The following is a 25,901-nucleotide window of genomic DNA, read 5'->3' on the forward strand; positions in this document are numbered from 1 at the left end:
AAACAGGTTTTAGGATGTTTAACATGTTTGTTGTGTGTGTGTGTGTGTGTGTGTGTGTGTGTGTGTGTGTGTGTGTGTGTGTTATGTATGTTCACAAAGCTATACATGTATGGTTTGTCCTGAGGGTGGTGCACGAGTGGTGCACTAAAATCAAGAGTTCAGCATACTGGACACATGAATATGCTCAGTAGATTTAATGACAAACTGTTTATTGGATCAGTCTTTTGTATTATTATATATGTGCAGTGGTATTTCTATCATTTATATAATTCCTATGTATAATATCAAGTCTTATCTGAGTCTTTAGTTAGGATTCTCATGTCAAAGTTTTAACCATAGTGACTAAACACACATGTGACACACTATCCCTGAGTTGAGCTTTGGATATGGGTCAATGACGTGCCTATGACATGTTCAGTCTAACTGCATTTGTTTCAGTTAGAAAAAGGTTTAAATTGATTTTAAAAAATACCATATATATGTAGTACCTTTCATTTATATGAAATCACTTTAACTTTTCAAAAACCACAAGTTATTAGTAATTTTTCTGTTATTTAAAGTGACAAAACATCATGTGGTGCGACCAATAAAACCAATAACTGTATTAAATTCAGAGTAAAATATCACTTTTAATATTAATCACTGATACAGTACGCTTAACTGAATTGTATTTTTAAATTTTTTCAATCATTTTTAAGCAATTTACAGGAAAAATAAGTCTTACATACATTTAAGAAGGCAACTGTGACATAATAGAACATAAATATGAGATTATTATTTACAAAAACTTAAAGGACATGCAAATAATTTGTTTCGAAACACTTAAATTCATTTATTTTAAGATAGATCACGGTCGCACCACATGACTTTTTTAAGGTCAGTTCTAATTCATCGAGATGGAAAAACACATAAAACACCTAATTTACTATTTTAATATGTATTTATGTGTACTCAACCTTTCTTAATGTTTGAATTACTGCAATAGATATTCCCATATTTATTATTTTTAAATAAATCCTTATACGTCATTGACCCATATACAACTTCAGAAGGAACATGGATGATCATTGAAATAAAAAACAACATAACATATAAAAAATGCTGATCCAGGAGTCAGAGAGTAAAACTGGCTGCAAGCAGCAAGTTGTGTATGCAGAAAGATTCAGTTCATATGAACCACTGAGTTATTACAGATATGTCATAGCTGTATATTATTGGAGGGTATACTTAACATATGACTGTTTTCCATACATGCCCAAACTACTGTGATGTTTTTGTAACAGAGACTAGCTCTGATGTATCTACTTCATCTTGGATCAGGTTAGTTAAAGTTAAAGTTTGACATTTTGGAAAATATGCTCACTCACTTGTCTCAATCATACAAAAAAAATCCCCCAATATCGAACTATTAGTTTTGTATAGCTTCACAGTTAGACTCTTTGAGATTGTTCCAGCAGGGTCCTCATGTCCAGCAGTGCATTTTCTATTGACTGGATCAGTTGTGTGGCACTTGTTTCTTTGCAGCTGTTGAGAGCTGTCACCACAAAGCCGACGTAATTGCTCGTAACACTGTAGCACACAGAGTATCCATTGGGGTCATCAAGGTTAGTAACTGCCAGAGATTCACTCTCTAGCGTTACCTTGTGAACAGGGATAGAAGGGGATATGCAGAGGTTAGTTATTTTTGTAGTACTGAAAATTCTGATATATGTTATAAAATGACTTTTAACATGATAAAATTGGTTTAGTTGTTATAATGAGAAAAAGATGTGGCAATGCCTGGAGACACTGTCGCTTAGATCAGCCTGATCTTCCTCTGGGGAGGTAAAGAGCAAGCATGGAGGGAGCGACATGAGACCCTTACCTGACTTGTATAGACGTTGTAGTCAAGGGCTTTATCAAAGGAGGTGTCTTTGAAGATTTCTGGTATGGTGATGTTCTCCTCAACAGCCAGATCTTTAAGAGTCATCATGTGTCCATCTATGCTGTGTCCACTCATTGCCTTGAAAGATGGAGACAATTCAATTGATTTGTTCTTCCCGGTTGATCATTATATGTAGTAATTCTGTTATCTGTGGAGTTCTATTGTAGACAAAGGTTTGAGTTTACATTCAGCGTTATTCACCAAAATGCATTGTGTCCTTAAAGTCTAGGCATTCGTCTTATTACTTGCTTTTGCTGATACATTGCTGCATTTCTTGCTATGTTACCACAACCTGGAGATCAGACACTATTGATAGAAATGCATGTGCGGCCTCGTGCACGAGAACGAGACCAAACAACACTGCTCCATAATCCCACAAGTGGTGAAAACCCACACAGGGTATCTTCAACTTTCTGCTTATCCTTAACTGGATATGATGATAAGTAAATGTATTGTACAAACAGCAAAAACACGCTCTATATGAGGTCCCTGTTTGGACAATAGTGATCATGTAATGTGGGATAGTATAAAAGGACAACTGTTTACACTGAAAGTAAACTGTATCTTCACTGCAGTTAAGTACTGAGGAGTGCTGTAGATAATACTCACCATTTTAGTTAATGCATTGTGTGCTTTTATAGATTTCACCAATAAATCCATCTTCTCTGTGACCTGTGAAATGCAGGAAGAAGACAACAATGTTACAGCTTGGAGCAGGTTGGTGTTTAGTAGTGTGAGTGCTGTGCAGCACAATAGTATCTAAAGTAGCATCCCATTAGCCAACCCCATTTTCAATCTGATCCAGTAACATTGCACCTGGATCTTATTACTATAATAAGTACAGTACAGTAGTGTTTCCCCTGCAAGTTCCTGCTCACCCCATACACTTTACATTGTGATGATGTCACAGATTTTTAAATCACTTTTCTCATCCATCCATCCTGCCACTTATCCGGGGCCAAATCGTGGTAGCATTAGGGTGAGCAACGAAACCTAGACATCCCTTTCCCCAGCCACGCTCATCAGCTCCTCTTAGGAGATCCCAAGGTGTTTCCAGGCCAGGAGAGATATGTAATCCCCCCAGCATGTTCTGGGCCTGCCCGAGGATCTCCTCCTAGTTGGACTTGCCAAGAACATCTCAAAAGGGAGGCGTCCAGGAGGCATCCTCACCAGGTGCACGTACCATCCTAGTTGGCTCCTTTCGATGCGAAGGAGCAGTGGCTCTACTCCTAGCCTCGCCCGGATGTCTGAACTCCTTAACCTATCTTTAAGGCTGAGCCCAGACACTCTCTGGAGGAAACTCATTTCAACTGTTTGTATCCACAATTCCATTATTTTGGTCACTACCCAAAGCTTGTAACCATAGGTGAGGGTTGGGGCGTAGATTGACTGGTAAATTGAGAGCTTCACTTTCGGGTTCAGCTCTTTCTTCACCAGGACGTCTGGTGCAATACCCACATCACTGCCGAATGGCTTGCAGCAGCAGCCTAGGTACCCTATACTCCTGCAACACCTCCCACAAGGTCCCCCTAGGGACACAGTTGTAAGTCATCTCCAAGTCCACAAAACACATGTAGACTGGATGTGCAAACTCCCATGACCCCTGCAGGGTCCACTGTTCCACGGCCAGGATGGAATCCGTATCGCTTCTCCTGAATCAGAGGTTCGTCAGTCGGCCGGAACCTCCTTTCCAGTACCTTGGCATAAGCTTTTCCTGGGAGGCTGATTAGTGTGATCCCATGATAGTTGGGTCACACCCTCCCGTCACCCTTTTTAAAAAATGGGGACCACCATCCCAGTCTGCCAGTCCATGGGATCACTTTTCTCAGCTTGAGGAAAGTTTTATTATAAAACCTCCATGCATCAAAAATTCATAATAGAGTCATAATTGACCTTGTCTGCAGTTTGAGGTGTCCTGACAATAGTTATACAGATGTCTCTTTTACAATGGTGGTCTTTGGGGAAAATGCTTTTTGGGCCGCAGGGGGATTTTTCACTGCAATACCATGAGTGACCTCTTATAATAAATCAATGGTAGTTCTACGTGTATTCTGTGGCAATAGAATGTGAGGACAGAATGTACTCAAGATAAAAGTTAACAGGATACAGGCACACTTTCATTCCAGTGTGCAGACATTGACTTTGGGTGCAGGCTTGTCAGACCTGAAGTACGTATTGTATAGGATATATGATGTAATAATGTCATTTTATAGTAGTTAGCTGTAGAGTAACCTGTTTTGTAGGATCATTAAAGCCCTTGACAAAGGCAGCTGAGGCACTTGAGGTCGCACAGATTCCATCTATCCGGCCCCCTCTGAACATACGCATGGAGTTAGCTTCATACACTGTACCACACCGCTGGTACATCCTGCCAGAGGAAAGCAGAAAACTGTTCTCAACAAACTGTGTTACAACAACAAACCTGTTAACCAGTCAACCATACACATGTAGCTCCTCAAACACAGCAAGTACAGTTTGTTTCAGCATTACTTTACTTTGTGGCTGAAAAGAAAATGTACTACATTGTGCTTTTATATTATTAATGCCCTGATTTTGTAAAGTGAAAGCTGGGTGAATTCATTTCCTCTCAGATTATGGGCATAACAATCTATGTTAGAATCTGTGTAATCAAGGTTTTTTTGAAAAGGTTTACATGAAATCTTTGCTGCTCTTTAGTTAGTTTTGGTTTAAGAGTAAAAACTGAGTATATAAAAACATTCTATCTCTACATGATTTTTTAGCGTCTCACCTGTAGTAGCCCAGCTGTATTGCCATCTGTATGAAAGCATCGGGGCTCAGCTTGTAGGCCTTTGGGACATCTTTTCCAAAATGGTCAAATACCTTCATTCCTAGATCCAAGTCTTGGGCCAGTCTGTGGTGACGGAGATGAGAGATGTAAGAAATCTTTGGACAGTGAACTCGACAGAAGTTTGTAGTGTTTGTCTAAGCATAGCTCTATGCCTAATGACAAGTATAAATGTATTATGTATGTAATATACATTTTAATACTAAGATTCTGAGAAATATAAGGCCCTTACACTTTTTTTGCAGTATGTCATATCAAATCATGATGAGGGCATCTTCACTCTCTCTACTCCTCTTTTCTTAGGACAGAAAGCTACACCCACACACCATCCCACATGGAGCAACAGCTCAGTGTTAGCTTATAACTGTAACTATAACTGTAATGCAGTTAAACGCTGCCCTCACATGTCCATGTTCTGCTTGGCCTCCTCAATGTCCTTCTTGATCTCAGGTGTGATGCTGAAGTGTAGTTTCTGTGGCATGGGCAAAGACTCTGCCTCCTTTCTGTTTCCACAAAGAGAGAAAAAATGATACATGGGAGGAGATTAGTGAAAAACTAAAGTAGATTAGGATAGAGTTGTTTTGTCTTCTTGTCTCTTTGGTCACATTTTAAAGACCATGTAAAGTGAATTTGGTCATACATGTATTTATAAAAAAGGTGTAAAAGCATTTCAACCATTTAGATTTGAACTGTGGAGCTAAGCTTCAAAAACTGTGTTTCAAGATTTCTGTGTTCAGGATTTAGTGGGCGGGTCTGAAAATCACGTGATTGGCATAAACCCGCCCCTGCTGCTGTAGCGGTATAAATACATTAAGAGCACACTACTACTACTACAGTCTACAGTTAGCTGAGTAAGCCGCTGAGTTAGCTGCCGAGCTAGCAGCAGACAGCCTTCAGACATAGCGTCCATGTTTCTGGTAGAGGTGGTGACTTTGATTGACAGGTGACACTTGGTAGGGGGCGGGGTTTCAGCGAACTCAGCAGGCACTCCCACAGCGTTTGGAAGCAGAGACACAGGCTGATTTTTACACAACTTTGAAGCGTAATTTCATATATTTGGCGATTTTTTTAATCATTCAAATTTGGCAGGGTGGTTAACAACACACTTTTCTGTTGTATGTCAAACTCAGAACACATATTTATTCTTACTTTAAACGGACTTTAAGTTCTTTATGTATTGTCTGTAGGGCTGTGGGATAATACATATCAATACATACCCCTTTTTTTGTAAATTTAATTATAAATTAAAGCTGCAAGCAGCGCTGGGCGGGACCTCGCACCCGTGCGCACGTCGGGCCGCGGCGAAGCGGAAAGGTTTCTGTCAGGGGCATTAAGATGCATTCAGACCCGGGCATTTATCGGACACTGCAATAATGAGATATATGTTACACACACACACACTCACACTCACACAAACACTCACACATATACACAGTGGCGTGCACAGATAGACACTAGGTGGTGCTATAGCACCAGCCCTTTGCCCTCTGGACCAAGCAAGTGCCCTTTTGAAAGTTCGTTTTTTTTTTTTTTTACAGTGTACTGTATGTGGCCCATGTTGACGTGATAATAAATGCTCAACGATTAAAAGCGTGTGATAATAATGCCCCAATATGTGGCGCCCCCCCCCAACTCCCCTCCCCTCCCTCCTCTTCCTCCTCCTCCGCACACACCTCTCTTCCTTTGTCAACGTGAACGCGCAGAGCGGACACAAACAGAGGCGCGTTGCAGCAGCAGTGCACAGCTGCAGTCCACACACAGCTCCTCCCCTGCCCCACCAGCCAGTTAACACTTAAATGAATCGAGTCGAGTGTATTGTTTGCCCCCTAAGCCTCAGTTGTCAAGCTATAGCGACGCTAGCCCAAATCAATAATAGATATGACGTGATGACCACTGAGGAGGATGCTGCTTTAGAGAATGGTAATGCTCACTCTTCACTCCTCACTTCAAAATGACACTTTGTACATTTCTTTTGTTCTGACAGGAAAAACATATATTTCTTATTTTGCAACCAGTACACTGATCTATCATTGTAGCTGCCTAACCCTTCTAAAAACCTGTCCATGTGTGTATATTCCAGAGAAATAAGACAACAGTGATTGACTGATCAGTGCTATAGTCCAATTGATATTAACATATTGACATAAATAAATATGCAATTACATTCAACATGTGCCTGTAATGTTTTTTTGTGTCTCACACTGCTATAATAAGGCAGCCGGCAGTTCCACATGCTGCACAAAGTGCCCTTATTTTACCACCAACACTTTGATGAGTCAAACAAGAGAGGAACTTATTTCCAGTGAAACCTGTAGATATGTTTGAAGTTCATGCTCTTGTACTTTGGTTTGATCTAGACTTTGACAGCAATGTCAGTGAAATGGTTGACAGACTGCACAGATATATAAAAACATAATGATACAGTCAATAAACTTGAACTAGAAACAGAAAACTGAGGCACCTTTTCCTTATCAGGTATCATGAATCAATACAAGTTTTCTCCACTGGGTGGATGACTGCAGAGTACAAATGAGCCAGCTGCACCCACACACAGTTGTTACCATGGTAGTTAACTGCAGAGCATAACAACAGAGCATGCACAGACAGCAGGCAGAGTCCGGATTGAATGGGAGAGGAACAGGTTGCACATGTGTGTCTGCAGATCAAAAAGTATGCAACATAGCCAGACCAAATTACACACATCTATAGATGAGACTTGTGGCTACATGTTGACGTTTGAAAGGAGTCTGTAACTGAAAGTATGCAGGAATAACATATATATTTTGAAAAGCCTGAAAAATCGTACAAATGTACAAAAAATTGTGTACTTCCTGTTGTATTTAGGTCAGTGGAGTCAGTGCGTGATTTGTAGGTCTTGATAAGAAAAACAATTGAGTTTTGGTTTGATCTTTCCACGCCAATCCTATCAGGCGTAGTGGCTGTTTTACTGTTTCTAGGTGGCACTAGAGAGCGCATTGTGGCACGTTAATTTTTCCATTTTATGACATTTATGGCCAGATCTGATGTGCGTGGTGAATTTAGTCTGTCCTGGAGCATGTTTAGGTGGTCAAATTTAGGGTCAAAGTGGCATTAGACTCTGCTCCCATTCATTGTCTATGGGAGCGTTATGGCGAGGGTTTTTGGGCACTTGACCTTTGAGGGCTTCTAAAATCCAAACCGGACGAGTAATGAAAAAAGTTGTTCAGAACTTTTTTGCAGCAGGGTGTGCTAAGTCAGCTATTTAAGTTTGAAGCCGCCACGATGAACGCCCTCGGACAAGATAACGTTTGTAGGAGGCCAAGAATCGTCGAAAATCCCACATGTAACAGCAAATTGTGCACTTCCTGTTGGATTTAGGTAAGGGGTGTCAAGTGCGTGATTTGTAGGTCTTGATAAGACAAATTGAGTTTTGGTTTGATCTTTCTACGACATTCCTATCAGGTGCAGTGGCCGTTTTAGTGTTTCTAGGTGGCGCTAGAGAGTTTGATGTTGTTTGTTTTTCCATTTTATCGAATTTTTCCCCAGACCAAATTTGGTGAGTTTTTGATTTGGTTTAGCTTTTGGTTTAGGGGGTCAAATTAAGGCTCAAAGAGGCGGTAGAATAATAAACGACACAAATACAATAGGGTCCTTGCCTTTCGGCTCGGTCCCTAAATAGTGTCTGGTCCGTGTGAATATGGGAATAGCAACATATGAAAATGGCAATGACTCCATTCATCCTCCTCTGGGTGGGTTTTTTCAGTTCATTGAGTATCTATGCAACTGTGACACAATTGAAAGCTGTCCTCACATGTCCGTGGGTGAAGGCTCCATGGCAGTCCGTATCATCTCTGGGTCCTTCCTGTTTATACAAACAAGAGGAAAAAAATGATACATGGGAGGGAATTAGTGAGTACAATGAAAATACATAGAAACACTACCCACATATCTTGCAGCAATACCAGGTTCTTTGATCAGTGATCCTAGATAGGTGATTTAATTTAAACACAGTGTATGATTGTGTGTAATAGTTCTGGTACTCTGGAGCAGCACTTCTCTAATCAGAGACTGTAGATCTATCAACATATCAGTCCTGCTGCCTTCAGATGCTGCAGAGATTTAAAGAAGTGAGAGAGAAGCTTCTCATACAGTATAAAGCAGCTGTGGACATCATATATTGTAAGAATCAACTGGTATGCAGGATTGACTTCATCTGTCCATGCCACTAACAGTGTGTTTAGATTTTAGTTAATGTGTACACTTTGCCTCAGTTCTGAACTTTCACTCATGCACTCACAGAATCTCTTATTTTTGGCTACTTACTGGTATGCCACAGCATCTGCAAAGACTTGTGCGACTGTACCATCAGCAGCGGCATGTGAAATGTTTGAACCACATGACCCGTCTTTTCCAATAATTAACTGAAAGAAAAATAAGAAACACAAATCAAGCCTTAACATCACATTTCAACTCTTTATTTTCATGTTTTATTTTTTGTTGTTGTCAATTGCTTTTCGATGCTACAGTTCCTATAAAAAGTATTCACCCCCTTGAATGTTTTCCCCTTTTATTGCTTTTATAAATTGAATCATGGTCAATATAATTTGGCTCTTTGAAAAAAGCAGAATTTACAAAAAACTACTTTTTAATGTCAAAGTGAAAACAGATTTCCACAAAGTAATGTCATTTAATTAGAAATATATAATGTAAAATAGGCAATTGCATAAATATTCACCCCCTTTAAAGTGACTGACCTAATTCAATAGATGTCCATGAAGACAAAAGAACACTCCAAGGAACTCTAAGAAAAGGTTATTGATAAGTTTAAGTGAGCGGATGGGTACAAAATAATTCCAGGTCACTGAACATCCCCTGGATTTCAGTTAAATCCATCGTTAAGAAATGGAAGGAATATGGCACATGTGTAAATCTATATGGCACATGTGTAAATATGGCACATGTGTAAACTCTAATGGAGTTTTTTGGCCATCAGACTAGATGCTATGTTTGGTAGACACCAGACACTGCACATCACCACAAACACACCATCCCCACCGTGAAGCATGGTGGTGGCAGCATCATATTGTGGGGATGCTTCACAGACGCAGGCCCTGGAAGGCCTGTAAAGGTAGGGAGTAAAATGAATAGCGAAATATAGAGAAATCCTAGAGGCAATGACACGAAGCATATAGCGAAACCTACACTGAAATGGGTTAAAGGTGAATGTTCTGGAGTGGCCGAGACAGAGCCAGACCTCAATCCAATAGAGAATTTGTAGCTGGACTTGAAAAGGGCTGTTCAAGTCTGATCCTTTTGCAACATGACAGAGCTTGAGCAGTTTTTCAAAGAAGAATGGAGAAAAGTGTCCACAATCCAGATGTGTAAGACTGATTGAGACTCATTTTACATTAAATATTTTTAATTAATTGATATAACTTTGTACAAATCTGTTTTCATTTGACATTAAAAAGCTGTTTTTTGTAAATTATCTTTTTTAAAAGCCAGATTATATTGACCATGGTTCAATTTATAAAATCAATTAAAGTCCGTGTAAAGTAAGAATAAATATGTGTTCTGAGTTTGACATACAACAGAAAAGTGTGTTGTTAACCACTCTGCCAAATTTGAATGATTAAAAAAATCGCCAAATATATGAAATTAGGCTTCAAAGTTGTGTAAAAGTCAACCTATTTCTCTTCTCCCAAACGCTGTGGGAGTGCCCGCCGAGTCCGCTGAAACCCCGCCCCCTACCAAGTGTCACCTGTCAATCAAAGTCACCACCTCTACCAGAAACATGGATGCTAGGTCTGAGAGCTTTCTGCTGCTAGCTCGGCTGCTAGCTCGGGGGCTAAAGCTTTTCTTTTTTTTTTAAGTATAGGAAATATTACAAAGAAACAATAGATCAATACAAACACACAGGCGTTAATATATAACAACATATTAGCCAGTGAAGGTTTCACTTAAAAAATACAAAGCAAAGTACATAACTCATGAGTTTTAGCACCTTTCTTATTATTTGAATCACTAATAGTTTTTATATATTGTTTGGTTTCCTTTTCAAATGCAATAAATGAAGGCTTTGTGTTACTAAATTTAGCCTTATGAATGTGGTATTTTCCTAAAATAATTAATAAATTAATAATAAATAATTTTGTATGTTTTTCCTTATCATTGCTATGGATACCAAACAGAAGTCAGAGTCTATTTTAACAAGAATAAAACGGGTTAGTTCTTTCCAGAACTTACTAGAGTGGAGACATTGCCAAAAAATAGTTTCAGGAAACAGATCACACAACGAGCAGTCAACACACAGGTCCTTTTTAAATTTGAGCAGATACTGTTTAGCAGGATAGTATCTGTGTATCAGCTTAAAAGTCACCTCTCTCACTTTATTAGTGAGGAGATATTTATAAGGTAAACTCCAGCTGTTACGCCATTGCAAGTCAGGGACAAACCCCGCCCAGTAATGAACAGCAGCAGGAACAGTAGTTATGTCTTTCTGAAAGAGAGATCGAATAACACAGTTGTTGTTCTTCACCTTATTAGAGAAGCACATTTCTCCCACTGCGGTGGTTTTTGGGTCCAGAAGTAAACAAGTGGGCAGTGTAGTCCCTTTTAATAGCGTTAAAAGGGCAGAGGGAATGGCATCCATTACTATACTGAATTCTCTAGGAGTCACAGGAATATGGAAGGTCTGAAGGAATTCTGAATAATTAAGTAAATGTCCATTACCATTGAGTAACTGGGTCACTGGGGTTATGGCATTTTCAAAACCATGTTTTAAAGAAAAATGATTTGTTTTTAAATGTAATGTGACCATTATTCCAGATATAACATCTGTGTGGTGAAAAGTTATGTTGATATATTAGTGACCATGCTAAAAGCATCTGCTTATGGAATTTAGATATATTTTGTGGAAGCCTATCTATTTTGTAATCACACAGAAGAGCATATCCCTCCAAGCATTGAGAAAATATAGTTCGGTATGAAGTTCCATATTGACGTAGGGTTATTTAGAAACTGTTTAATCCAATTAATTTTGAATGTATTATTAAGAGTAAAAAAAATCAAGAAAATTTAATCCACCAGAATCATATGTATTCATAATTACAGATTTTTTGACATAATGCGTCTTATTTTTCCACAGAAAATTAAAAAGTATTTTATCGATGGACGTGCAGAGCTGCTTACTAACATATAACAGAATGGCTGCATATGTAATACGAGATAAGCCTTCAGCTTTTGTTAACAGAGCTCGACCTTTTAGGGATAAATCCCTCTGAAGCCACTGGTTAAGTTTCTTTTTGGTCTTATCAATAATAATATTAAAGTTTTCAGTACATCTATTTTCTTCATTTCTCATGACAGTTATCCCAAGGTATGTTATCTTTTCTTTAATAGGTATGTTACAGATTTGGGGAGTGTTGCATTCTTTAAGTGAGAACAGTTCACATTTTTTCAAATTAAGGTAAAGACCCGATGCTGCTGAGAATATACCTATTATTTTGATAGCAGTGTGAACTTGGCTGGCATTTTTTAAGAAAAGTGTGGTGTCGTCTGCCAGTTGGCTAATAATAACCTCTCTATCTGCTATACAAATCCCTTTCAATGGACTATTTTTAATATGGGTGGAAAGAAGTTGAGTACATAAAATAAATAAATAAGGTGAAGCAGGGCAGCCCTGCCGAATACCCCTTTGTAACTCAAATCTTGGTGATGTCCCACTTTTTAATCTGATGGAGCTATTACCATTATAATACAATGTTTTGACAGCTTTAGAGAAAAATTCACCAAAACCAAACATTTCAATCGTTCTAAATATAAAGTTATGTTCTACAGTGTCGAATGCCTTATAAAAGTCTAAAAAGAGAATCAAACTATCGTCAGGACACAAAATGTGTAATTAATTAAATCAAGAACTAATCGAATATTATTAGAAATGTGTCTCTTCCACATGAATCCTGACTGAGTTTCCTTTATGATCTCATCTAAGACATTTTTAAGTCGTTTGGCAATTATAGATACAAAAATTTTGTAGTCACAATTTAATAATGAGATAGGGCGCCAATTATCAAAAAGAAGGTGGTCTTTTTTGGATTTAGGAATTAATGTAATAAGTCCTTGCGTCAATATAGGAGGTAAGGTAACTTTTTCAACACTTTCACATATAACTTCAAGAAGAAAAGGGGCCAGTTCTTCAGTGAAAGCATGATAAAACTTGTCTACCCCAGGTGAACGTTTTTTCCTTAAATGTTCAATAGAAAAAACTACTTCTTGAAGTGTTATTGTCTTGTCACAAATATCTTTGTCCTCAACAGTAATTTGATTAATGTTAGATAGAGAGTTAAAAAAAAGCATTTGTCGAATACTGGCAGTATTTGGTTTTATGTAAGTTACTGTAAAAGTTAGAACAGAACTCAGCTATTCTTCTTGGATTATCAGTTCAAAGTCAAAGTCAAAGTCAAAGTCAGCTTTATTGTCAATTCAATCACATGTACTAGACATACAAAGCTAGTACATGTGATTGCTCCTCAGGCAATTTTAAAACAGAGTGCATGACATAACGCCATGTTTAAGCCAAACTAAGTTAAATATTATTTAACCAATGTAGCGGTAAATAAAATAAAATATCTTTGGTAACAGAACGAACCTGAGAGGGAAATTGTTTATCAACCCTGAGAGAGTCAACATCAGGTATTTCAAGTAACTATTTTAAGTCATTGAGCAGCAAAGTACCATCAGTCTTCTTAATTTAAGGCCACAATAAGCGATGCTGGATGTCGATCCGTTTGATCACCCGGTAGGAGGAAACATCTCAGTCCTGTTGGAAAAGGCTCGCCCCCCAGCGAAGTATGCTGCCTTGGCTTCTTGCCGCGCCTTCACCACCAGGAGCCACAACAGCCTCCGTCTCTCCCTAACCGCCGGCGACAGGTCCTCAGAGAAGCGCAGCTCCCAGTCCTGGAGGAATTCTTCTTAGCCGCTTTCCACACAGCGTCACGGTATGTACGGGCAGTAAACTGAATGATGATCCCTCGAGGCCCTGTGGCATCTTTCTTTAGTTGACCAAGCCGATGAATTGTGTCAATAACATCAGGCAGTTTGGCTTTAAGGTTAGGTAGGATAGCCTGGCAGATTGTGGTCACCTCTTTACGGACGTCCTGCTCCTTGTTTTCAGCCACCCCGTACAGGCGTAGGTTCCAGCGCCGTCCATAGTTTTCAAGATCGTCCGCTAGTTGCTCCAAACTATTCACTTTCTTCTCGGCTTCACTGACTCTAACATCCACGCGTTTCATGTTTCCTTTAATTTCACGTATCTCTCCAAAAGCAAAGTCAATGCTTTTCTTCAAATCCTCAAACTTAAGCGCGTTGTCAGATATCAGTTTTTCCATTTTGGTTTCCAAACTATCCAGTCTGGTGTTAAGGACGAGCGATATTTTCTGAACAATGTCCCCGCAGTCCAAATCTAAACGTTTCGGCGAGGGACACCAGCGGTGTGCCTGACATGCAGTAGTTATGAAGGTTGTGCTGTAGAGGGTTCTCTTTCGGTGGTATTTCATCCATGTGGCTGTACGAAAGGTAGCTAGCAGGTAGCCAGTAGTTAGCTGATAATTAGTTAGTAGTCGACTTTGGCTCAATAGCAAAGTATTAAAGAATAAAGTTTTTATTTCCTTGCTTTCGTGACCATGTCGTTAGTAACCACCATTTAATATGTCATCTAACCTTCGCTGTTCCACTTGAATAATTTTCCTTTGGTATGCAGCTCTTGATCTTGTGTGTGCTCACTCCGTCATCTTGGAGAGCAAAACCCGCCGTAACCTGACGCGCACCTCCAAAAAATCCTAACTACGCGTCACAGCAACGCGGACCACAAGGGCTGTGATTGGTCCACTCAAAACGTCAGTTCCTCCGGCAGTTGCTTTTTCCGGTCTTTCTTCCTGCAACACCGCCATTATTATTAATAATGAACAAAAGGTATGTGTTTTCGGTTATCAGCGCACATAGCGCAATGCTACATGCTACTGTGACCAACAAAAAAAAACAAAAAAAAAACATGCTGCTGTGACCGGAAGATAAACAAGGATACGGATAGGACTCCTCTGAAACCACACACACCCCCTAGCGGCATGGCGGTGAATTGCAGAGCAACGTGCTCCCTCGACACAGAACTTCGAAAGTTCAACGACGGCGTCGGAACGACAACGTAGCCAAGGCGTCAATCCAACGCAAAAGCATAAATCAAGCTTAACTCGGCGGCTAACTCAGCTAACTGGCTCCCTGTACAGTGTTGCCAACTTGGCGACTTTCTCGCTAAATCTGGCGACTTTCCAAACCCTCTTAGCGACTTTTTTCCTCAAAAGCGACTAGCGACAAATCTAGCGACTTTTTCTGGTGTTATTGAAGACTTTTCTGGTGTTTTTGAGACTGAAGTGAAAGGACGTATAGCTCTGCAGTTACTGTCTTCAACGAGCTGCGGGTGCTGCCTTTAGCCCCTCCCCCGTCCCAAAGCACTCATAGGCGGTCAGGTTCACAGTAGCCTCGCAGAGAGGAGACCTACACCACTCCGCGTCCAGACTGCAAATAAATTGCGCAATTCCACACTGCATAACAGTCTTTTGATTAAATGTAATATTCTAACATTTAACAATACAGAACAAAATTGATTTAAATTTAAAAAAACAAACCAATAATCAACATAAGAAAGTTAATTAGTAGTTCTAAACATATTTAGGTTTTTTTTGATGTTATTCCTCTCTCCTACAGCGTCCATTATAATTACACGCAAATCGAAAATTATGCAAATTAGGTGATGACGTCATTTAGCGACTTCTAGCGACTTTTAGGACAGCCAATAGCTACTTTCCTTACTGAGGAGTTGGCAACACTGTCCCTGTAGACTCTAGTAGCAGTGTATGAATGTATTTATACCTCTACAGCAGCAGGGACGGATTTTCAGACCCACTCATTAAATCCAGACACAGAAATCTTGAAACACAGTTTGTGAAGCCTAGCTCCACAATTCAAATCTAAATGGTTAAAATGCTTTTTACACCTTTTTTAGAAATACATTTATGACCTATTTAATGTGTTTAGAAGAAAATGTCTGAATTCACTTTACACGGTCTTTAAAAGAGGAAAACATCCAAGGGGATAAATACTTTTTATAGGCACTGTATGTCACTTCAGAATAATTTTGTGATATCATTTTTTAAAAATGAAAAAAAAAAAAAAGACAACAACTTGCCTCTAACATTCATGCTGTCAGTCATGTAGTAACAGGTAAACTCAGCAGGATTTTAATTGTTGAAAGTATAAACTTGATCCATGTCATCTCAATAATATGTGTTAATTATTGTTCAGAAACTGTTTTAATCATGTTAACCTTTCATACAGTTGTTAGGAATGTCCGCAGCGGCACTCTCCAAAGTGCTGAACCCCCCACTAACAAACACTGAAGGCTCATTCTCATTTAATCTGTTATTTTTACAATTAATTAAATCTGATAAATATAATGACTAACCAATATTACATGTATTTTTTTAATATGTTGATGTAATAATTTTATTTTATTTTTGTTGTAGGCTATGTTTGTGTGCAGCTGCCTGTCCCGCCTATTTAAATCTTGATAATGCGCCCTTAAAATAACAGTGAAATATGCACCAGTGACTTCAGACCGGGGTTTTTTTTGTCAGTAGCGCAATCGCTTTTCTCTGCCTCAAAACAGCAACTTACCACCAATGCACATGACCACACTTGATTTTGAGATCAACACGCCTATGGTCAAACAGACCGGTGCAAGTGCATTTGCTATTTAGACAACGCAAATGACAATTGCTTCGGGGAAACTAACAAAGAGACATGCATTGCGCCCACCACCCGCTGTGTGCCGACCGCAAGATGAGTCATGGTTTTTTCATATCATCTAGAAAATTATAATTCTCTCTTCACTTTTCTAAGAACATCATCCCTGGATAAATCAATAAGTTTTACTTAACTGTCATGGATTGGCTGATAAGACAATGCATTTTTAGACTGATTGTCCATGAGAACATTTATGTAGTGTGTGTGTGTGTGTGTGTGTGTGTGTGTGTGTGTGTGTGTGTGTGTGTTATCCTATCTTTGATGTTAAAATATGTCTTCAGGCTGTGTTTTTCTCATTGTGTATGTATTTTATTTTTGCATTACAGACACATGTATAATTTTTACCTGTAGTGATTTGTCAAACCAGCGGTTGCCACCGTTACACTGGCTGCCTCCTCCGTGCACCATCTGTTTGGTACCAGTGATGTCACTCGACTCATCAGACACCTGAGGCATCGCTCTATCCAAACACAGTGTGAAGATGCTCCTTTGAATGGCTGACACTGATTCTCTGTTGGTCTCATCTGGACACATCAAGGACACGCACACAGAAACATGATGTCAGTATGTAACCAGACTGCAATAGTTTAACAGATCCCTCCTGGATATTTTTTGCATTATCAATATCAGAATCAGCTGGTCAAGTATGTTTCTACATATAAAGAATTGTCCGGTTTCTAGTAGCTCTCAATGTAATGCCATTTAATTGGTGACACCTGGGTACAGAGGTGATTGGCACATTGCCAGGGAGGTGTGGCTTCTTTCTTGGGATAGTTATCTTTTAACACAGGTGTATAGGGCTCAAAGACAGTGGTGGACAGTGACTCTTGGCCTCAATCATTTTAATTATTTTTTTTAATTCATTGTTTTTGATTGTGTAGTGTATTTTTCTGCTATTCACACAGAGTGCTATATACTTATTTTGATTTGTTTTGATTTTGGCATAGTCAGATGTAAGTCTTTTTATTTATTCCCTATTGTGTTCATTTATGTTAGCCCAGTGAATTAAGTGACACACTCTTGTCCACATCCACCTTGTTGTTAATCACATAGAGATACATTATACCTCTATAGCTGCAGTTTTCTGGTGTCTCAAAGACAGTTTACCCTTCCAGTCACATTCACTTCCTTTACTGTGCACAACTTCCCACAAGTTAATTTTACCCATTCTAATCTAATAAAAAGTCCCCTTCCACTCAAACATGCAGCTTGCTTATTGCTTCCTCTATTTACCATACAAAACAGCAAATAAGTCAAACCAGTGTATAAGACGCAGTCTATTCTGGAGAGTGTCATGTGGGGAAAAATGCCTTTTTATTAAAGACTGGTTTATTACCAGTAGCTTATCATTTATAAACACATATGTTTATACTCCAAAACTTTCTCAATTTACTTTTATTTGAAACACAATCAAACACACATATTACACCTGAAACAGTGTGTCAGGTTAATGGTTAATGGTCCGGTAATGATTTGCTCAACTGAACTGGACCAGTATATTAACTGAGACCGGGTTCAGGTTAGGCTGAGTTTCAATTAAAGCTTTTAAAAGAACACAGTTTACATAATTGATACAGTGTGTACCTGTGTGCTAAATCGAGTCCCAAAAACTCTTCATCAGAGCTGTGACTGTGCGCAGTAAGTCTCACCAAGCTCACTGTCCTCAGACTCTGTGTCAGTCCCAGAGTCAAACAAAGCATCATCCTCTGTTCCATCCAGTGGAAAAACAACACAGTTAGTGACTCTTTTAGGCTTCAGATCTGTGCTCCCTGCCAGTGTGCAATTAAAGGTGCTCATCTGTACAGTTGCTTCACCATCAGTTTGGTCTGTGCATACTGAAACATCACAGCAACTACTTTCTGAAATCCTTCTGAACAACACACTGAATCAGCACTGTGAACCCTTCTGGGGTTTTTTTTATTTCTCTGTACAACATACACAAGTAGCAGGTCATCAATAGACTATCTATTTTCATTAGTTGCTACACAGCTGGAACGTGCAGCTGGAACGTCCAGCTGTTTACAGGATGTTATAGTGTGGATTGTCACATCGTTATTATAGTTATTGTTATAGTTATCGTTCTTAGTTCGGAGAACTACAGGCCTATATCCTATATAGACCATATCAAGATCCAACTTCTCTTTGCATTCTACTGGTGTATAAGACGCACCCCACTTTTAGAAAATAAAAAAATTGTATCAAAGTTGTGTCTTATTTACCGGTTTTTATGGTACATACAGAATTTTGAGTGTGGAAAACAGTATCATACACAAATCATTATACAGTGAAGTATTTTATACATCTTATATCATGTCTGAAGGGATCTTAAAGTGTTAGGTAAGTGAGTGCTCCTTTAGTTGAACTCACCTTTCATTAAGTTAATGTAGGACTTGTTCCAGGTTTTGCGATATTGGCTGGTCAGGATGCCAACAGGATCCGTGCTGGGCTGTGGTGAAGCTTTGCAGATCCTGTCCAGTTGAACACAGAGCTGATCGGTTGTCAGTTGAGTCCCATCACTGTTGTACACATCCAGCACAAAGAACTGATTCCAATGAGAGGACACATGAAAGCAAGACTTGATTATTGAAGCAAGTAACTCCACTGGGTCCCCAGGAAGTCTATGTAGCCATTACTTTACCATTGCTTGTGCATTAGTGTGATATGTAAGAAAAACAGGAGAGCAACTCTTCCTCGTACATCCCATATGGGGATCATACAGTCAGCCCAAGTGGGCTTCACATGTGGGGCCCATGTTACTGAAACCATGTGGGACAGGCAAACTTTGCCCGTGCCCACTAAGTACCCACGTAGCCCACATTTAACCCATGTGGGGCCCACATGGACATGCTGGCTGGGTACATGTAATTTTTAGAAGTTCAATAAATACAGACTCTGGTCGTAGAGGACTATGTGTGACTTGGGTCAGTGATGTTGCTCCTCACCTCACAGTTGTGTGCTACAGTGATGTATTTTGGGTCGGTCTTGGAATATAAAACCAGCGAGTCCCTCTCTGGACCAGGGATGCGGCAGGATGACAGCATCCGGTAGTACTGCTTCATACACAAGGGAATCCCTCTGATATAATCAACTGGTAGTGTACCACTGCAAAACAAGTTCTGTCATTAAACACTAACTTCTGTTGCAGGACTATTTTGAGTAATAAAGCACTGCCTCCATTTTTGACTATAGTTTAGTCTCTTCATCTACATAATAAGAGAAATTACACTTACGCCTGTTAAAAGGTAGCAGAGGTGTACTGATACAATTCATGACCCATGATACAGGGTTTGATACACACTAAATATTATTAAGAAAGTCAGAATGAAGACAATCTGTTGAGGATATCATTGTCTTTCCATAAAGTGAAAAAATAGTTTTAAATATAATTTACTTTTTAGATTTTACAATAGTTTTGCATATAAGTGTTCTCATAAAGAAAAGGAGCAAATGTGTGAACACCTTAGTTGAAAACTCCTCAGGAAAATGTATTTGACATATTTGACTTAAGACAAGAACATTTCAAAAATATATATATAATCACTATATTTAAAAATATATGACATTTTGTCATGCAATAAATTATGATACTACAAAAAGACAAATAATAAAACTGGCAGTATGATACATTCAAACATGTGAAGCTCAGCACTCACGTGTTCATCTTTTCATTAAGATCCAAAACATCTTCTATTGTTTGGGCAGCACACCTAAGCAGAAAAACAACATTGTTATTCATTTTGATGGTAAAGGGAAACTTAATAAGAATTAAAAAGGAGGGTCAAGAACTTCAATTTTTGGTTCCTGGTAAGGGTCAAATTTGAGGTTTCCAGCCCAATTCCAAGATAACACTGACGACAGGTTATTTTCTCATACTTCAGGAAGTTACCTCCAGAGCCACTGAAGATATTCTAAAACTGTTTTCACAAGCTGTGAAGTAATCCTCTTAAAAAGTAAACTGATTCATGAAGAGCCATTTAACTTGAATAGTAACTTGACATTGTTTGGTAGCACGAGGCTGTGGGAAAACCATCAGTCCCAGACCAACCTCTATAAAGGACAGTCAAGAGGAACTTAAAGGTAGGGTATGTTATGTTGTTCAAAAGCACTTTTTGTTATACTGGGTCAAATGGTCCTTCTATTATCATAGGTATCAATACATTATGACTTTAGAAAATGGAACGGAAAAAATCAGACCTCTATGACAGTCACATGCTCTTCGCACCGAAAAGCAAAAACCAATCAGGTGCCTTCATGTTTAGTTCTGCATCCGCCCCCCTCTCTCCCGGTTGTCGTCTCTTACCGGTTTGTGGGGGCGTGGCTTGGACAGACTCACTGACGGGAGGGGGAGCAGCGGGGTGGAACTTAGAGGAGGCAGGAGAAGGTGCTATTTTCAAATCTTGCTAGCTCTCTTGCTAGCTTTACAACATTACATACCCTAGCTTTAAGGAGGAAGAGAGGGACAGTCAATTATCTCTGTACACATTGAGAATTGACTTTCAATGATTGGAAGTTAAATAAATGTAAAATGGACATGGACAATGTAACCCTAACCCTTTTACTTTTTGAAATTCCCCAATGTCAGTGTGTGTGTGTGTGTGTGTGTGTGTGTGTGTGTGTGTGTGTGTGTCTGTGTTTTCACCTTAGTCGTTCCTTGTCTGTACTGAAGTCGATCCTCCGAAAATGTGAAACATTTGAAAAAACCGGCAATGGTCTCCGGTGTTTAAAATGTCCGTTTATATTGAAATCTGTTAACTACAAATAAATACAAGCAGAAGTGACAGATATAGATACAGTTTAAACATAAATTAAGCAGAAATACGTGTATTTCATATATGGGTGATTATGGGTACATTTGACCTGGTGGCAGCTATAGACATAAATTCTTAAAATACAAATCTTAACTAACTTTAACAATAGTGGGATTGAACACAACATTATTTTAGGAAAAGTCAAGTCATGAATATGTTACTTCTCAGGACTTCATATACTATAATAGTTCTCATTGCATAATCATTACATGAAGTTTATAGATTTAACAATAATTATAATAATAATGCATTTTATTTATAAGGATTCAAGATTATCATCCCTGCTCTCTCACAGCAGCAGGTATGTTTTGTGAATGTAGTGTTTTATTCACCTTGACCCTTCACACATTTTATCATTATTATTTCTTTTGTGTGCATTGGTCTCAGTTTAGTTTTTTTTTTTTTGTAACTTGTTCATTATTTTGTTCCTTAGTTGATTTTATTCCTCTTCTTTATGTTGTTCTTGGTTTACACATGTTCTGTGTTATTATCAGCTTTTCAATCAACTGTGAAATACTTTGAACTACATTAACCTGTATGGAAGCTGCTATATAAATAAAGTTTGATTGATTGGTTGATGACTCAGCTTATGCCATTTGGCCTTTATTGCGCATTGTTGGGTAAAAAATAAGCAGGTTAAAGTTGGTTAAGGGGTTAGTAGGTTAAGGTTAGGGTTAAGGGGTTAGTAGGTTAGGGTTAGTGGGTTAGTAGGTTAAGGTTAGGGTTAAGGGGTTAGTAGGTTAGGGTTAGTGGGTTAGTAGGTTAAGGTTAGGGTTAAGGGGTAAGTAGGTTAGGGTTAAGGGGTCAGTAGGTTAGGGTTAGGGTTAAGGGGTAAGTAGGTTAGGGTTAGTGGGTTAGTAGGTTAAGGTTAGGGTTAAGGGGTAAGTAGGTTAGGGTTAAGGGGTCAGTAGGTTAGGGTTAAGGGGTAAGTAGGTTAGGGTTAGGGTTAAGGGGTAAGTAGGTTAGGGTTAAGGGGTCAGTAGGTTAGGGTTAAGGGGTAAGTAGGTTAGGGTTAAGGGGTAAGTAGATTCGGGTTAAGGGGTAAGTAGGTTAGGGTTAAGGGGTCAGTAGGTTAGGGTTAAGGGGTCAGTAGGTTAGGGTTAAGGGGTAAGTAGGTTAGGGTTAGTGGGTTAGTAGGTTAAGGTTAGGGTTAAGGGGTAAGTAGGTTAGGGTTAAGGGGTCAGTAGGTTAGGGTTAAGGGGTAAGTAGGTTAGGGTTAAGGGGTAAGTAGATTAGGGTTAGGGTTAAGGGGTAAGTAGGTTAGGGTTAAGGGGTCAGTAGGTTAGGGTTAAGGGGTAAGTAGGTTAGGGTTAAGGGGTCAGTAGGTTAGGGTTAAGGGGTAAGTATGTTAGGGTTAATGGGTAAGTAGGTTAGGGTTAAGGGGTAAGTAGATTAGGGTTAGGGGGTAAGTAGGTCAGGGTTAAGGGGTAAGTAGGTTAGGGTTAAGGGGTAAGTAGGTTAGGGTTGAGGGGTAAGTAGATTAGGGGTAAGTAGGTTAGGGTTAAGGGGTAAGTAGGTTAGGGTCAAGGGGTAAGTAGGTTAGGGTTAAGGGGTCAGTAGGTTAGGGTTAAGGGGTAAGTATGTTAGGGTTAAGGGGTAAGTAGGTTAGGGTTAAGGGGTAAGTAGATTAGGGTTAGGGTTAAGGGGTAAGTAGGTTAGGGTTAAGGGGTAAGTAGGTTAGGGTTAGGGTTAAGGGGTAAGTAGGTTAGGGTTGAGGGGTAAGTAGATTAGGGTTAAGGGGTAAGTAGGTTAGGGTTAAGGGGTAAGTAGGTTAGGGTCAAGGGGTAAGTAGGTTAGGTTTAGGGTTGGCTGCAAATTCATTGTCCTTGAATTGTCCTTAGGTTTGTGAAAGGTGCTATATAAATCACATGTATTATTATTATTATTGTTGTGAACCACAGCCCATATTTATACAGCACCCACTTCTCAGTAAATCTGACCTAAAGTGTCCACAGTTGTTGGTGTGGTTGTTCAGCTCACCCAGTTCTCAGTGTTGCTTGCTTTCTTCTCCAGGCTTCCCTGCAGTCTCTCTCCGACCCCTCCTGGTTTCTGAAAGTCTTCCACCAGCTGTTTCGCTCGCTTTAGCTCGTCCCCCTCCAAGATGGCCTCCAGGGTGGTGACGTAGCGCTCACAGGTCTGCTGTAGAGTGGGGAGAAGCTGACGGGGCAGTCCCTCCTGCTGGGTCAGGTACCTGCCAGTGACCAGAGTTGCTGATACAGGCTTCACCAAGTGACAAGATTTCACCAAACCAATGGGTCTCACCATCCCCACCTTTACCTGAGAGATACAACAATGTGCTCAGTTACATGTTTGCGTGTAAGTAAGTAGTTACTCTGAAATAATGACAGCTGTTGCATGTTGACCATCAAACAGACAGACCGTCTCTGATGTCTTAAGTTGAAACCCAGCCAGCATGTCCATGTGGGCCCCACATGGGTTAAATGCGGGCTACGTGGGTACTGAGTGGGCATGGACTTAAACTAAGCAAATTTAGCTGGTCCCACATGGGCTGACTGTATGAGCCCCATAAGGGATGTAAGTGGGCTAAGCAGGCATGGGCAGGGCAAACTGTATGGCCCCCATATTGTTTCAGAAACATGGGCCCCACATGTGAAGCCCTAAATAGGCCCCGTTTAAGGTCCATTCTGATCCAAATTTGACCCCATATGGGCAAACATATGTGGCCTACATGGGTCTCACACAGTTGGGCCCCACCTGAAACCCAGTCAGAACCAACTTGAAGCCCATATGGGCAAACACAGGAAACATGGAAAACATGGAAACTGCAGACAAACCCACTTGGGACCCATATTGCAGCCCAAATTTAACCAGATGTGGGTAGAGTAGCCAAAAATTGTACTCAAGTAAAAGTGCTGTTACTTCATACTAATATGACTCAAGTGAAAGAAAAAAGTAGTCATCCAAATAATTACTTGAGTAAGAGTAAAAAAGTGCTTGGTGAAAAAACTACTCAAGTACTGAGTAACGTCTGACTTGTTTGTTAACACAAGCATCCAATCAGACAGACACAAATACAAAATAATCATCTTCAGGCAAATTAAAGATCATCCAATCAATAACATAATAAAATTAATTAATTACAAAATAGCTTAAATTCAAATAATCCAGGTAAATTCAAGTAAGTCTCTCTCTCTGACAAAATAAAACATTAAAATGAGGCGTACGCGGGGTAGATAAAGAATAATGACGCGTAGAATACAAAAGAGGTAAAAAGAAAAGTAACAAGCTTAATGTAGCCTAATGTAGCGGAGTAAGAGTACCGTTTCTTCTTCACAAATCTACTAAAGTAAAAGTAAAAAGTATAGTGATTTAAAACTACTCCTAGAAGTATGATTTTTTCACAAACTTACTCAAGTAAATGTAACGGAGTAAATGTAACTCGTTACTACCCACCTCTGAATTTAACCCATATCGGGCCACATTGACATTCTGGCTGGGAATGACCATAAAAAGGTATTCCAGCAAATTATGCAAGAGGAAGAAGAAGATAAAGAGGAAATAAATGAAAGAGTACAACACAATAGATTCAGTAATACAGTTAAAGATAAGAGGTGGTGAAGAGTCAATGCAAGAATTAACATTTAAATAAAACAAAAGTTTAATAAAATACACAATGTTTTCAAGACTGCAAGGTAAGAAACAGAAACTTTCTAGCTGGTATAATTACAGTAACCAGAAGATAACGGAGTACTTACCACAGTTCTGGTGCAAATTCCCAACATTGTGCATCCAAAGAAGAAACTCACAGACTGAGGTTGAAATGACTGTAAATGGCTATGTTCCTCTCCCAACACTCAGAGACTATCTGACATCAAATGAAAATAAAGAGTGGTGGCTTGTTATATTGGACTGATTGTGCTCTTTCTATATTTGTTTCTCTACACTTTATTTGTCTACATTGTTTGACTATTAACCAAGAGTTTGTCTACATTGTTTGACTAACAAACAATTTGTATGCACTGTTTAGCCAATTCAAAGTTTCTATACTTTCCCTGTGGGCAGCATGGAAGTGTGGTGGTTAGCACTGTCATGTTTTCTCTGTGCTTAAGTGAGTTCTCTCCAGGTACTCCACCTTCCTCCCACACACACACACAAACACTTTCGACCAAAAGCATAGAGCTTAATTGGTTACTCTAAATTGCCCTTAGGTGTGAACGGTTGTTTGGCTATACTAAACATTAGCCCTGCGATGGACTGGTGACCTGTTAAGGATGTACCCCGCCTCTTGTCCAACGTCAGCTGAGATACGTCAGGAAAACGAATGAATCTATATAGCACATCTGTGTCCACTGTATAATGTTTGATGAGATGTTATGTCCCTCTGTACATGTTGGTAACTTCATAAACAACTTAGGTTATAGGGTTAGGGTTACTAGTTAGAGTTAGGGTTAATGTGTGACTACCTTCCATCACACTTGTACTTTAATGATGGTCAGCACCTTCCCAACACCCTTCACATTCTTTCACAAGAATAGTAACATTTTATGTAGTTGCATAAAAGCAG

The 25,901-nt window shown here is 39.4% G+C and overlaps 1 protein-coding gene across 1 annotated transcript; it reads right to left on the reverse strand.

Moving 5' to 3' along the window:
* Positions 1-1,430: 1,430 nt before the first annotated feature.
* On the reverse strand, positions 1,431-25,119 carry LOC133994974 (carnitine O-acetyltransferase-like). The gene is made up of 15 exons (XM_062434215.1): positions 25,093-25,119; positions 23,357-23,653; positions 21,003-21,007; positions 20,222-20,275; positions 19,511-19,670; positions 18,936-19,110; positions 16,914-17,092; positions 9,033-9,130; positions 8,521-8,571; positions 5,135-5,233; positions 4,674-4,796; positions 4,157-4,292; positions 2,534-2,596; positions 1,865-2,002; positions 1,431-1,640 (listed from the first exon to the last, which is right to left on the reverse strand). The coding sequence occupies exons 1-15, from the start codon at positions 25,117-25,119 to the stop codon at positions 1,431-1,433; spliced, it is 1,815 nt and encodes a 604-aa protein (XP_062290199.1).
* Between the last annotated feature and the right edge of the window lie 782 nt (positions 25,120-25,901).

This window comes from Scomber scombrus, chromosome 15 (assembly GCF_963691925.1).
Source record: "Scomber scombrus chromosome 15, fScoSco1.1, whole genome shotgun sequence".
NCBI lineage: Eukaryota > Metazoa > Chordata > Actinopteri > Scombriformes > Scombridae > Scomber > Scomber scombrus.